Source organism: Prunus mume, linkage group LG2, assembly GCF_029339155.1.
Source record: "Prunus mume cultivar Tortuosa linkage group LG2, ASM2933915v1, whole genome shotgun sequence".
NCBI lineage: Eukaryota > Viridiplantae > Streptophyta > Magnoliopsida > Rosales > Rosaceae > Prunus > Prunus mume.
This window is the reverse complement of record NC_142699.1, coordinates 32,105,461-32,120,467: the sequence shown is the minus strand read 5'-3', so window position 1 is coordinate 32,120,467 and position 15,007 is coordinate 32,105,461. Positions and strand designations below refer to the sequence as shown.

The following is a 15,007-nucleotide window of genomic DNA, read 5'->3' as shown; positions in this document are numbered from 1 at the left end:
CTACAGATAAAAACATTTCACATCCAGTCAAACATATGAAACACAAGCAATTGCATTCTGATCTATTTACAACTCCTATATATCATCTTATCATGGAGGATAAGAAATATCATCTTATCACCAGGCAGTTCAAAGAGAATATCTCATCCCTGTCCTTGGTAATTTCTAGATAACCATGGAAACAAAGTTCTAGACTTCGCCAATAACTTCTTACAAAATTTCTAATTTCACATATGAACAGAAAAAGGAAAAAAAGAAAGAAAGTATTTTCATGTAATTTAGAGATTATCCTCAAAATTTGTCTTGAACGCTAGCCTATTGGCACATACACAATTAATGGTTGTAATATGTTTCCCCTCGAGGCTCGGGCACCTAGAAGGGTGTTCACCTTGCTCCTTGCATATTGAAGATTCCAAGAGAATTTCACGTCCATTGCTTAGGCGACATCCGGCACAATATGAGTCTCTAAAGCGGGAGCTGCATATATTACAAACAACCACACAACCCTTGCCAAGAGTTGCGCTCATTGGCACATGATACTTTATAAGGGCATAGTTGTGCAATATGCTCACTCACCTTTAAACAGTACCTACATTTATTTGTGTACAATTTGTAGATTCATTGTTAAATACAACAAAAGTAAGAAAAATAATAATTGTGAGCACATGACAATGAATGAATGAAGATGAAAAAACCCAAAAATCAGTATTGTGAGTACATGACATAGAATTACAACAAATACGATATTATATCATAAGAAGAGGCACCTTCGAAATTGCATAACACATTTTACAAGAAAAGAATGGATTGAATGACCCTAATCAACGTATTGTACATATTCTATATTTCACGTTAGTTTAGATCACACATTATATTGGGGTCATGCACTGTTTCTTTCTTTGAAGGCTTTTTATCACAAAACGTCCCAACTGTTTGCGAAACTATTAGATTTGCATCCTTAAAATTTTTTTGTATCACTCATGGTCCCTAACGTTAATATAGGTGCTTTTAAATAGTCCATCTGTCAAAAAAAAACTATTAAATTTAGGGATATAGTCATCAAATCAATCCAAAATTATAAAAAATATATATTTTTTATTTCCCTCCCTTCTCTCTTTCTTGTCTTCTTATTCTTCTTCTTCTCTCTCCGCCGGATTCCTTAAGGATGGTTTGCTTCTCATAATCTCTCTAAAGTTTGCAGACAGAAAGTTGTGGTGTCTGTTCACTTCAATTCAACCCACCCTCAATTCAATCTCTCTCTCTCTCTCTCTCTCCCTCGCTCTGAAGTTCTTCCATGGCGGCTGGGCACTTCGCCACAACCCCCAAACCCATCCGTCTCATACAATCCTCATACCTCCTCGCAAAACCCAACCCAACTATCTTCTTCCCACCTTCGAATCTTCGCCACCAAAAATCAGCACTTCATTATAGGGCTCGAAGGAAGCTCTATTTCACTGTCTATGTCGTCATGGAGGACCAAAAGCAGAGTACCCATCTCGAGAATTGCACAGAAAAAGCCCAAGAGGCTGCTAATTCTCATATCCCAATTGTAATTCCGTCCGTACATGTGGCTGAGAAGTTGTCTAGGAAGAAATCGGAGAGGTTCACTTATCTTGTTGCTACGGTGATGTCCAACTTTGGTATTACTTCCATGGCTGTCATGGGCTGTTTATTACAGATTTTACTAGCAAATGGAGGTACCCAATTTCTCTCTGCTCCCAAAACCACAAAAGTTACGAACTTTATCTTCTCTGGTTGAGTTTTTGAATTGGGTGATTTTGTTTTCTGTGTAGGGTGGGAATGTGCCTTTGTCTGAAATGTTGGGTACATGTGCTCTATCTGTTGGTGCTGCTGTAAGTTCACTAACGGCTTCTCAATTGGGGAAACTTAATTAAATTAAATTTATTTTGAAGTTTTTTCTTTACACTGAAAACTACTAAGGGGAGTGTATTCAATTGAGATTTTAATATATTGTAATTACATGATTTTAATGTAATGGATTTCAACCGGATTTGTAATTATTTGATTTTACTCATGATTTTAATATATTGCAATTACATGATTTTACTTATAATTTTAATTCACTTAGGATTTTACTTATGATTTTAATAGATTGTAATAACATGATTTTACTCATATTTATGTACAAGCTTGAACTCTATCACCCATCATCATTCACCTAAATACATAACCTGAAGGAATATACCCAATTTTTAGGATACAGACACCCAATTTGTAGGGTTAATACAAAGATGGAGGCACAGTAACGATCAAAGGTTAGTCCAGGGAGAGTACACCGACATCAAACAATGTAACTCCTAACATAGCCACACATAGCCAAAATGAATACGTTAAAGATACCGAGAGCCTAGACATAACATGCAAGAACACCACTCACCTAAGCACTCAACTACAAATGCAAAACTACCATTAACTTTCACAAGCAAAATACAAGGAGAGAATCGTATGTAACACACTCAAACGAGTTGAAGCAAATAATACAACATAAAATTAGTCCTTCCTTTCTGTAATCAAAAGTAATTCCTCTCTGCCATAATAATATTACATAATAATCTTGTGTGCATTATCTAACTAAGGAGGCTTAAACCATACAAGCTTATCGAATTCATGCATGCGACTTATAAACCTTCATGAATTGATAATACAGTTATTATCTAACTTCATTAGAAAATCATTTGTGCACAAATTACTCAAAACACAGATTCATCTCACCCATTATTTCACTAACAATGTTATTCCATACATCAACGGATTTATCACATAGTGAACTAAACCTAATACATAATTCAATTAAAATGCCACTACCAAAATACATAATTCAACTAAAATGCCACAACCAAAATACATAGTTCCACAAAAATACCAAAAATGAAATTCAATTGAGGTTACTTAATAGACAAAGTTCAACCAAAACACCACAACCAAAGAATTTTACTACTATATCATACATCATACATAATTATCTCTCCTGGTCTAGTCCAGGTGTTGATGTTTGAGGTGTTGTGTGTTTCTAAATTATTTCTGTTTGCCTCTCATTCATCTTTGCCATAATTCTCCCTGCCTTTTGATATACTCTTGGTTGGATAACATGCTTTTCGTTTAAAGTCAGCAAATAAATTATACAATACGTTACATGTCTTTCAGCAAAATAATCTTGTTTTGATAGGATTTAAAAACTGAAGTGTTAATGGAGTGAGTGGCTGGGAGAACATCGCTAATAGAGAACAACCATGAAGACGCAAAATGTATACAACTAGCGGTAGTTAATAGATAGAGATTAACCATGAACAGATGCAAAACGTATACGAACATCGCTACTATAGAGAACAACCATGAAATGGGAGCTCTTTTCAGATGTGTCTATTTATCTTCTCCCAAAAGAAAAACAAAGAACGTGAGAATCAGGCATATGAGATTGATATTTTTTATGGGGTTTGGTATTTATATCACTCACTCAAAAGTCTCACACAATACATCATTTAATGAAATACTTCAAAATCGGTAAGTTTTTGAATACCATGGTATTTTGTCTTATCTTTTAAAAGTCCTAATCGCATACCACCAGACTTGTATTTATGATTTAAAAATTCTAATTGAATACCACTAGATTTTTATTGATTACTTACAAATCCTAATTGAATACCATTAGATTTTTAAGCTTTAAAACAATCAATTAAAATCTCAATTGAATACATCCCCTAAATCAATTTGGATTTTATATATGTATATTTTAAGTGGGAATGGAGTTTTGGGCAAGATGGGCTCATAAAGCTCTCTGGCACGCTTCTTTATGGCATATACATGAGGTTTGCTTCGAATTTTGCTACTTTTTGTTATCTCTTTGATGCCAACAAAATTTTGAGTTTGGAATTTTGTTTCTTTTCGTTCACTGGAAACCAGCAATGAAAGAAACATGACAAACTTGAGTTTTTATATTGTTTTTCCATTCAGTTTCTTAGTAACCAATCAGTGTTTGATATTTGATATGAACTTTAATTGCAGTCTTACCACCGACTCAGAGAAGGTCCATTCGAGCTTAACGATGGACTGAAACAGAGAGAGAAGAGATAAGGAATCTGGCGGAGAGAAAGAAGAAGAAGAAAAGAAAGAGAAAAAAAGAAGAAGAAAGAAAGAGAGAAGGGAAAGAAATAAAAAATATATATTTTATAATTTTGGATTGATTTGACGATTATATCCCTGGATTTAACAGTTTTTTTAACAGATGGACTATTTAAGAGCACCTATATTAACGTTAGGGACCATGAGTGATACAAAAAAACTTTAAGGATGCAATTTGATAGTTTTGCAAACGTCAGGGACGTTTTGTGATAAAAAGCCTTCTTTGAATGAAGTTCAATGGAACTGCAGTCTCTCTTTCTCCTTTTACATTGTTATCAAATTTTATGCTGGTATGGTAGCAAATTAGCAATGCATCATAACCCAGTCTTACTATCTGCCAATGCCATCAAGTTGGAAACACCCCTTGTCGCATTTTAGATAGTATCATGATGAGTCATAGACGCTCCTTCTAGTGTAAAAATCTAATCTCAAGTCAAGTAAGCATTTCTTATTGGGCTCATTTATTTGGGTGATAATCTTTCATTTCTCTATTGTTTTAACATGCCTCGTAAGTTTTGTGAAATTTGAGATCAGCTCAAATAAATTATACTTAAAAAAAAAATTTATATTTCATTAAACCGAAATGAATATTACATGGTAAGAAAACGTGTTAACGGCGGTCTCGTTAAAAACTTTCAAGAGAAAACAAAATCCCGGAGTAAAAAAGAGTGCCACCCATGCTATTGACTAAACAAAAGAGTCAAACAACTTATACGAAATAGACAAACCTAAAACCCAACCACAAAACCCTTAAAACAACATCCTATCACTACACAAGTACTGTCAAAGAAGTCCTCCTATGATTTAGAGAAAGCATCATAGTTCTTCGTATAGAGTAAAAAACGTACTATGGGTATCATAATAGATCCAACCAATCACCCAATCGCAAAACCATTGAATCACATCCTATCACAACGCAGGTATTGTCAAAAAAAGCTTCCTGTGATCTAAATAAAGTATCATAGTTCTTCGTACTGAGTCAAAAACGCATTGTGAGCATCATAACAACACCAACCGCCACCTCCAATTTTCTTGATCTAGAACCCCAGTGACAAGCAAGGGAGACCAAGATTTGCCTCTTAACCTAAAGAAATTTCCGAAGAAAGATCTTCATAGAAGACATGTTTATCGTTTGCCAAGCTCACAAACGTTCCATAGGAGAATTATTAGGGAGTCCTTGGAGACCCCTCGAGGCGGGTCTCCTCCGTCTTGTCAACAAAATTCTCGATACAAAAACTACACTTATTAGAAAAAACCATGCCACTAACAATCAGATGCCTAACACCAGTTTCTACCGTAACATTGATTACATTGCGGGCAATTATATCCAACTACTTCCAGAGGTTATCAAAGCATCACTTCGCCCTCATATCATGATTCATATGCAAGCATGACACTGCCATATCACTTGGTTCCGCCTTCCCTCTTTTATATGTGTACGATTTTATTATAGTGTATAGACCATGTATTGCAAACTGCAATTCATTTGCGACAAAAAGAAAACGCAATGTAGACATCAAATGATGATAGGATGCATGGCTAAACAAAAGTATGACATCGATGGCAAACGACATAAAAGACCACTCCTTTTTCTTTTTCTTTTATTGTATACAGTCAATCTCATCCAACATAGGGATATAGGGCCACATGTAGGAGTCAATCTCGTCCAGATCTACTCATGAAGTTACTCTACATGTCTACGAAGATTACAATTATTCAAAAATATTTAAAATAAAAATTCTAAAAATTTGTTGAAATTGAAATTAACATTTAATCTTTGCTTTAACTTTTAGAGTACCATTAACTCTCCATTCTCTGCCATTTCAATATAAACGACAAGAACCAGTATAAGGGTCACAGAAAAAATAAGAAGGTTTCCCCTCGCGGCTCGGACATGTAAAAGTCAAGTGTTCACCTATCTTCCCACAATGTAAACAATCCATGAGAACTGCACATCCATCGCTTATACCACAACTGCCACAACATGAGTCTCTAAAGAGGCAACCACAAAAATTACAAACTACCACACACCTCTTGCTAACAATTGCGTTCTTTGGGACATGATACTTGTAAGGGCATGTTTGGGTAAAGTGAACACCCACCTTTAAACAATACTCACATTCACGACCTGTATGAAATATGTTGATCCATTGTTAAATACAATAAAAGCAATAAAAAGAATTAGTTATTATTATATTTTTTTTTTTAAAAAAAGAATGAATGAAGATGATAAAACTCAAAAATCAGTATTATGAGCACATTACATAGAATAACAACAAATACATAGATGTTATAAGAGATTAAAATATATATATATATGTAAATAGAGAAACTGTAGGCGCATTTTTTTTTTGGTCCCTAAAATCAAAAGCTTACCAATAAGTTTTTCAGTATCTGATTCATCAGTATCCGATTCATCAAATAATGATACATCAGTATCCGATTCATCATCCTTGCCCCCTGTTTCCATGCAATTACATTGTTAAATACACAAAGAAAAAAGGTGATGATGTTAAAAAAGTTAGAAGGAATGACATCTATGATCCCATCAACAAATAGCAATATTATTAAATAATAATATATCGGCTATGCATCATGCACACACCAAAATAACTTGGCTGGAAAAAAAATCTTCAAAAACTGATTCAAAATTTTGGCATAATATAGATGTTATGTCATAAGAGATTAAAAAAACGAATATACGTAAATAGAGAAGCTATAGGCGCATTTTTTGCTTTTTTCATTTGACCCTAAAATCAAAAGCTTACCAATAAGTTCAACAGTCTCTGATTCAACAGCCTGTGATTCAACAATCTCTGATTCAACAGCCTTGCTCCCTGTTTACATGCAATTACATTGATAAATACTATATAAAAAAAGTGATGATGTCAAAGAAGTTAGAAGGAATGACATCTATGATTCCATCAACAAATAACCATATTATTAAAAATCGGCTATATCATGTACACACCAAACTAACTTGGTTGGAAAAAATCATTTCCAAAAACTGATTCAAAATTTTGGCATAATATAGATGTTATGTCATAAGAGATAAAAAAAAAAAAACGAATATAGCCAATAAGTTCAACAGCCTCCGATTCAACAGTCTTGCTCCCTGTTTCCATGCAATTATATTGATAAATACAAAAAGAAAAACAGTGATGATGGCAAAGAAGTTAGAAGGAATGACATCTATGATCCCATCAACAAATAACGATATTATTAATGCATCATACACACACCAAAATAAATTGGCTGGAAAGAAAATCTTCAAAAACTGTTTCAAAATTTTGGCATAACATAGCATTTATGGATAGTTATCCAATGATGCTATCATGCCCACCGCTCTAATTTATTTGTTTTGCCGGGAAATCTCTTTCCGCTAAACCTGTGTTGTGTCTAGATAGAAATTTTCCCGAATCTGTTTTGTTTGTTTTGCATCTTTTTGCTTTCTCCTTGTAATCTGTTGGTCAGGTTTATGGGGTTTCTATGATTATTTTCGATTACAACCAAAAAAAAAAATTGCACATAATTTTCGTCACAAACCCTTAAATTAAACGAAAGAGGAAAAACATACTGTTTGGCTCTGGCCGGTGGATCTGCAAAGGTGGAGACACGAGGCCGCTGTCCATGACTGTGTGCGCTCGAAAGGGAAAAACGCCGCTTAGGATTTAGGGTAAATATAAAAATGCCGCTTGGGATTTATGGTAAATTGTGAGAAAAAAGAAACGGGGGTTATTATATGGCCTCAGTAGGCTGCGGAATCCTAACGTCTATAGGAATCCTGGACTCCGCGCCCTCATTTAGAAGGTTTTACTATTTTAACGTCTATCAGAGAGAAAAAGGCAAAAAAAAGAAAAGAAAAGACTTTACTATTTTAACTTTTTTTTAAAAGGTTTTTTTTAAAAAAAAAATTTGAAAACCGAGTAACGGATCACCTCGATCTCGACCTCTCCAAGTTCGTTTTCCTATAATTTCTTCTTCATCTTTTTTATTTTTGCTCGTAGATTTGTGGACGAAGTTATGAGATTGAGATTGTGGTTGAATTTTACAGTGATATCAAAGAAATTATGTCGGCACTGCACCAGATCCAAGAGAAAGCTCACAAGGACGGGCTTAAGAAGAACGAAGAGACCATTTCAAGGTGAGCCGAATCTATCGGTCTGGTCCAGTTTGATTATCGCGGAAATTCGAATACTGTTTCTTTGCGAGATTAATCCGAATCTATCGGTCTGGTCCAGTTTTATTGCTTAGTTTTCCATTTCGTTTACAAATTGCAATAAACTCTGAAAATTGAAGGTACAATTGCTTGCTTATTTGTTTTAGTTCTGATAGAATTTACAATATGAATCTTTGATTTAATTTGTGAAATGTTCAAACAGCTACTATAGGCATTTGGATTTGATGCCTTTTGTATTCTTCAATTGTCAGACAAAGTTTCGCTGCTAGCATGTCATAAACTCTTCAAGAGGCCTAAATATTCTGATAACTTCTTTAAAAATTTATATCAAACGGGGTCTGTGGAAGGAGAAGAAAAGAGCTAAAACCATAGATGATCCTGCGGAGAAATTTGAATTTCTAGTTAATTTGTTTGATGCCCGAAATTTTTATTCTGATTAATAATTTGGTTATATATATAATATATGTCTGCAGTGTGGGAATTGCTTGAAGACTGAAACTGCCAAGTTCCGAGGACTCTATGAGAAGTTTTGCAAGGACAAAGCCAACCATCTACAGGCCTTGAAAGGTAGCTCCTTACAGTTTCCAAATCTTGTAATTGCATCTGATTTCTCTTCATACTATTAAGCGTTTCTGTGAAATGGATTGTAATTGTAATTAATCGCATAAATTCAATTAGATAGGTATTTACCTAATCAGCAACTAGCTTTTTGGTGTGCATATAGTGATTTAGCAAAGTTTCTTATCAGCAACTAGCATTTTTGTCTGCACATTTTCAGTTTCAGATTTATGGATACGAAGCCTCTGCTTTTTTATACTCTGCACACAGAACATGACATTGTTGACTGTATGCATGTAGCTCCTTTAGTTTGGCTCCATTTTCCAGTAACAAGTAAAATTTAAGAGCATCATATCAAAACTGCAGAACAGGCCTTGCAATTATTAGCCAATATAACCCATCGACTCTGTTGAGCATTGTTGTTCTATTTGACACGACAGGCATCATTTCCAACTATGAAGAAGAGAATTGAAGGTCTGCACTTAATATGAACAACTGAGTAAGCAACAAAACTCCTTTGCTCCTCCTTATAGTGAAATCGAATACGCCAAAAATTTCTGATGGGTTGATGTCATGTCAGGAAAGAAAGAAAGGAGTCTGATATCTGAGCATGAGAAAGCTTGTACTGATAAAATTGCTAAACTGGAAGAGTCCTTGAAAAAGAAGCAGGTACTAGCCCTCTCTCTCTCTCTCTCTCTCTCTCTCTCTCTTCCTTGAAAAATAAAAAGAAGCTTTTACTGATATCTCCATGTATATATATTTGTGTAAACATGTCTCAAAACCACATTTTCTGTTTATAAACTCAGGATGACAGAACTTTCAGCGTTCTGAGAAAGACTCTTGGCTCATTTACGAAGAACCTTGTCTATATATGGGGAAAACTTCATTTTCCTGGTTATTTATTTATTTGTTTATTTAAGAGTAGTGTTGGGATCAGTTTGTATGATAAATGGCAAACTGTTCTCAGGAATTTATTCATTTCCCATGAAATCCAGATTTATACTGAAGATTAAGGCCCTAGCTATTTGATGTGTGGTTGCTCGTGATTTATCTGTCAATTTCATGTTTATGTTTGTATTTTCTTTCATAAATAGAGTGTGCTAAATTGAAGACGACGAAGATAACTACCAGGTTCTTTGTAAAGCTGTGAAGGAGTTTCGGACTATGATGAAGGAATATTTCCAGGCTCTATGTGGCTTTTTAGGGTTTAATATTTTATTTGCAATTATTTGATCTATAAAATGTGTAGAGTAGTTTCTCTTGGCAGCCTTCGAGTGTAAGGATATCAATTTTCTTTGCCGGGCTGTAGAGGCATTTGCTAAGGAGGATCATGATCGAGCAAACAAACTTCTAGAACAAGTAAGGCTTACTTGCTGTTATGAAGTGATTGGATATGAATTATTTTCTTTTTAAAAAAAATAAATAGCATCTTACGACTATATTGCAAATAGCTTTACTTAACACAATCTTCAGTTGGATAAAATGAAATACATGCTTCAAAAATTGAACAAGGGGCAGTTTCACTTAATGCAGATACCAAGCCGGACTTGATCACATATCTAAGGTAAAAATATAAGATATCAAAATTTCAAGTGTAGAATTCGCCTTATAGTTTGTTTTCCCTTTTTTAAATGAATTTATGGATTCTGTTGTTCTGTGGCAGGGAAAATTTCCAAGAAAAAGCACCCGAAGTGGATGAAGAGTCAGATGAAATGATTCTTTGAACAAGGTTAGCATCCTTTTCGTTGTGGTGTATGTTTCTACTCTCTGTGGACATTGGTTAATGGTGGTGTATAGGATCCCACAATGTTAATTTTTTTTCTTTTATTGTGTGTTCCTCATCAGAAAGGTTGAGACACAAGGTGAAATAGTGCTTGGCGTGCAAGAACGCGGTGCCAAGGAGGCGATGCGTCTTTTGAAGTGTCAAATTTCTTCATTTTCTGGAATCTCATGTAAGTGAACGTTCTCATGTTACGTAGTTATTCTTTGAACTTTTTTCTTGTTAATTGTAATTATGTGTTGTCTTCTTGTCAGCAGTCAAGTGTCTTAAGGTCATCATTGAAACACAAGAGGAAGCAATCTCAAAAGGGTCTCGTAGGCGAGTATTGGTAAGATTTGTGCATAATTACTTGCTGCATCTGTTTGAACAATGCTTCATACTTGGCTTTTCCTTTTCCATTTACACAGGTTTTGAAGCTACTGCAGGAAAAATCGATTAAGTGGACTGAAGGGGAAAATGCTGGAACCCATTATTAGAAAGAGTTGAGAAAAGCTAAAGAATTCGCAACCAACGCATGTCCAATGATTAATGAAAAAGGAAAACAAATGAAATAAATTAATAAATGAGATCTCCCACCGATCAGTCTAAACAAAACATTAGTATTTTCTTGCAGTTATTTAAAGACAATGATGCCGCTCATGTAAATTTCTCACCAACTCCCGTTCTATCTTAGCACACCAAATAGGATACTGACCAATTTTAGTTTTAACTTTAACTAACGGTAGACCATCAACTTCACGAGGAACAGTACGTCGACGATTTGTTCTTTTCCGTTGACTATCTTGACTTTTGAGCTTCTCATATAATGCATCAATTGGGTTCTTAAAATGCACGACTAGTACAACGAATTTTGTTCCTAGCTTTACGACAACATTCCCCATATATTTCTCTTCTTCAAACTGTGTTTCGAATTTTTCGTGCATTTTCATATTATTATCATCTGTATACTTGTAATGACTTTGGTTGACAAGAAAGAACAGTGAATTAGAAAGATGACTAGTTAAGGCATCGTAATGATCAAAAAGCGCTCCTAGAACCGGTCGGTCATATACTGTTGTAACTTCTTTTTCTTTTTCTTCAAACACGCGCACATTTCCACCGCTGCATTTATCAAAAAGTGCATATAATATAGCCCTTATCACATTTTGTAACAATTCACTTGACTTTCATATTGGACATGCAACTGTTCAAGTATTTCATAGCATATGGACCACCGCTTCCCCTCACAAATCCATTGCAATACTCTTCTTTGGATTTTATCTCGTCTCCAAAACGGGTAATTTGATATAAATAAGGAACTTTATCACACCCCATCCAGCAAAAATAGCAGAGGCGTCAAATATCTCTTTAAATAATTCTTCTCAGCGTCGAATATACTCCTTGGCTTTTGTTGGTGCGTAATGGATGCCATAAACTATTTCTTCATGATTGCTAAAGTATTTCTTCACATCTTCTAACATTGCCTTACCATTCTGGACGTTTCCCGCCCTAATTGCAAATACATTACAACTCTCCATATGTGAAAATTTTTCTGAATCCTCATTGGATATAATTTTATTACGTGTACTCCTCGAATCAACACCCGCATATATTACTCTACAATCTACATTAGGAAAAAAGAGGATGAGAATATGTCTTAGCCAAAGTGTATATATATAGATTTAACTATTTTTTTTAAAAAAAAAGTACATATGATAGAAAAAAGAATAGTGGTAATGTCACAAACCTTCATCTCTTGATTGGTTTTCTTTATGTATGCCTCAGTCATAATGCAAAACAAAAGTTCAACTCCGCTACACAATGATGGCTCTGAGATTTTAGAAGCCTTGTGCTCAAAACAATAATAGGGCCTCCAAAAATAAAGTATCCAATGAAAAATTATAAAAGGAATCGAACCATATAATCAAAACCTCGTGGTCGTCAAATAACTAAAGATAGAGAGTTGAGTGGCTGTGGCTGAAGACTGAAGCTTGCCTTAAAAATAAAAATAAAAATTTACCGGCGACTGGGAAAAAATTACACACAAAGTTCCATTAGAGAGCCTCTTATATTGGGCTACATGAAAACCAATATTAGATAGGAAAACCATCATATTATCATATAAAATAGGAAAACCTTGAAAAGCAAATCAGGAAATATTTTTTCAGACCCAAAAAAGGCAATCAAGACATATTATTATACTAATAAATAAACCCACATCAATAAAATAATATTTAATATGGGGCCTATTAAATAAAGCCATTAAACAGAACTAAAAGAATTTATAAAAGAGGAAGAAAAAAAAACTGAAAACACGTTGAAAACCCATGATCCTCGCGATGGAAATTTTTAAAAACTCTCCGTTGGTTTCTCACTCCCATCCCAACAATCACCACTAATAACCACTGCCCAGATTCCCATTCTATTTTATTTTCTTCTCTTCTCCTCTTTCTCTGTATTTATATTTGTACCTAGTTTTGGCAAATAGACCAAAAATAGTTTACTTTTTCAAAAAGAATATTTTAAGGTCCAACAGCCTTTGTATTTTTTCTTGAAAAAAAAACAAAAAACAAAAGGCCCCCTTTACTTCGTGGGCCTTTAGTATAAAATAAGATAGTTTAAGGTCCAAAACTAGGAAGTCCAGACTTTTGAGTTACACTAAAGTTAAAAAGATTGGTAACCGTTATATATAGGCCCACGCGAGGGTCTAAAGGAGGTTATCACCATTAATGATGACTTGAGTATATCCACACCATAGACCACTAATTCGAGCCGCTATTCCCCAACATATTGTAATTGTAGTTCTTATTTCACTAGCTTTATAACAATTGATATGTTTTTCTTTTTAAAGAAGGCTACCGATTATAGCATGTTCAGGAATCCACGGCAAAAGAAGAATGATATTCATAATCATAGAATAATTATTAGGATGAGAATGTAATTTGTACTAAGATCACTTGTTTCTTCATATATATATATATAAGAGCTAGCACGCCCTTGTTTACAAAACCAAGAGAACAAGAGGAAGTAAGCTCTCAATTTATTGTCAACACGTACAAAACAGAAAGACATCATCACAAACACCGGTAATTTACAAACAGAACACAACCTAGAAGGTAGGCCTGCGCACAAGAACAACCGAGTTGACAACTTCATTATTTGGATGGAAGATTGTAAGAAGCTCTAATCCCGGCAAGTCATGCTCCTCAACAACAGGGTACAAAAATGCTCTTGCCCCTTTTGCACTCCTGACAAGCAAAACGCTTCCCTCCTTCATGTACTTCCCAATATGCCCAAGAATCTTTATCTTCTCTTCCTTTTTCATGCCCACCAAGGCAGCCAAAAATATGCAGTCATATTCTCCAAGCCTCTCTCTAAGTTTCATTACATCATGTGTCTCAAACTTCATCCTCTTTGCCAGCTCAGCGTCCGAAGCAACAATTTTTCGAGCCACATCGTTCGCCTTCTCATCAATGTCAAAGTTGTCGAAATGAGTGGATTTCATGTGATGAGTAGCCATTATTATGGAAGTGAGAGGCATTGGCCCCGACCCAACAAAGGCTACCTTGTGTGGATGCACCACCCCATTGTCAAGGAGAATCTTGTGCTCCAAGTTGGCTAGGAGAACATAGTTTCCATAGTAAGGGAAGAGATTGAGATTGTTCAGAGGTTGAGGAACATTCACAAGGAGTGTGGCGAATTCAAGCTCCAAAAAGCCCTCGGCTCGGCCGCAAAGATTGATGAGACTCTCGCGCATAGCTTGGGCTTCTTTGGACAAGTCCATGATATCTATGTCACATGGAAGAATGCATAATTTGACCAGCTGAGAGAAGAGGGCATTGACTTGCTTTGAAGGTCGAAGAGAGTCAAGTTTGGAAATGCTTGAATGAAGTTGTGTAATGCGAGCTATGAGAAGCTGGGCAGGAATTTGGGTTTCCGAGTTGGAGATTTGGAGGGAAGCCATTGGCGATTAGTGAATACGCTGTCGTTTAGATTGGAGTATATGGATAGAAGCTCTGGTTTGGATCTTGTGGAAAGGCTTTTCCATGTATTTATAGGAATTCAGACTTTGGATTGCATATGCTACGTTTAAAAATCTCTAGATATGGTCAACTCAAACGGGGTGCTTCATGCCATAGGATCTTCGTTTGTTTCATATAGGTTATATATATATACACATCAAATGCTGACTTTTCTTCCGCCAATAATTTTTTTTATTTATAAGAAAATAATATAAAAAGACATTCTGTAAGAATCCTTTTATACTAATATGTGCCCCCTTTTTTTCTTTTCTTTTTTTCCTAATATTGAAACATAACATAGGTCCCAATTTAGAATTTTCTCTTCAATTAAATTTCTTCTTTAAAAAA

At 35.0% G+C, this 15,007-nt stretch overlaps 2 protein-coding genes, 1 long non-coding RNA gene and 1 pseudogene across 3 annotated transcripts; 2 read left to right on the top strand and 2 right to left on the bottom strand.

The window, feature by feature from the left end:
- Window positions 1-1,294: 1,294 nt before the first annotated feature.
- LOC103323520 (beta-carotene hydroxylase 2, chloroplastic-like) lies at window positions 1,295-10,132 on the top strand (annotated as a pseudogene).
- Window positions 5,693-7,874, bottom strand: LOC103323494 (uncharacterized). The gene is made up of 4 exons (XM_008225491.3): window positions 7,718-7,874; window positions 6,909-6,977; window positions 6,517-6,600; window positions 5,693-6,268 (listed from the first exon to the last, which is right to left on the bottom strand). Exons 1-4 carry the CDS (start codon window positions 7,770-7,772, stop codon window positions 5,964-5,966), a joined length of 513 nt encoding a protein of 170 aa, XP_008223713.1. The 5' UTR covers window positions 7,773-7,874; the 3' UTR covers window positions 5,693-5,963.
- Window positions 10,133-10,243: 111 nt separating the features above from the next.
- LOC148920062 (uncharacterized) lies at window positions 10,244-11,486 on the top strand. Its single transcript, XR_016124712.1, has 5 exons — window positions 10,244-10,442; window positions 10,542-10,607; window positions 10,724-10,830; window positions 10,916-10,986; window positions 11,066-11,486. It is a non-coding gene; the product is annotated as an uncharacterized LOC148920062 (long non-coding RNA).
- A 2,104-nt stretch (window positions 11,487-13,590) lies between these two features.
- Window positions 13,591-14,631, bottom strand: LOC103323493 (nicotianamine synthase-like). Its single transcript, XM_008225490.3, has one exon. It carries the CDS (start codon window positions 14,599-14,601, stop codon window positions 13,747-13,749), a length of 855 nt encoding a protein of 284 aa, XP_008223712.1. The 5' UTR covers window positions 14,602-14,631; the 3' UTR covers window positions 13,591-13,746.
- Between the last annotated feature and the right edge of the window lie 376 nt (window positions 14,632-15,007).

Excerpts from the sequence above, each read along its gene's own strand:
- LOC103323494 (XM_008225491.3), bottom strand. The coding sequence starts at position 7,772 with ATGGACAGCGGCCTCGTGTCTCCACCTTTGCAGATCCACCGGCCAGAG. Across the intron at positions 6,978-7,717 it reads CCACCGGCCAGAGCCAAACA|GGAGCAAGGCTGTTGAATCA; the intron begins GTATGTTTTTCC and ends GCATGTAAACAG. Across the intron at positions 6,601-6,908 it reads AGAGACTGTTGAACTTATTG|GGGGCAAGGATGATGAATCG; the intron begins GTAAGCTTTTGA and ends GCATGGAAACAG.
- LOC103323493 (XM_008225490.3), bottom strand. The coding sequence starts at position 14,601 with ATGGCTTCCCTCCAAATCTCCAACTCGGAAACCCAAATTCCTGCCCAG.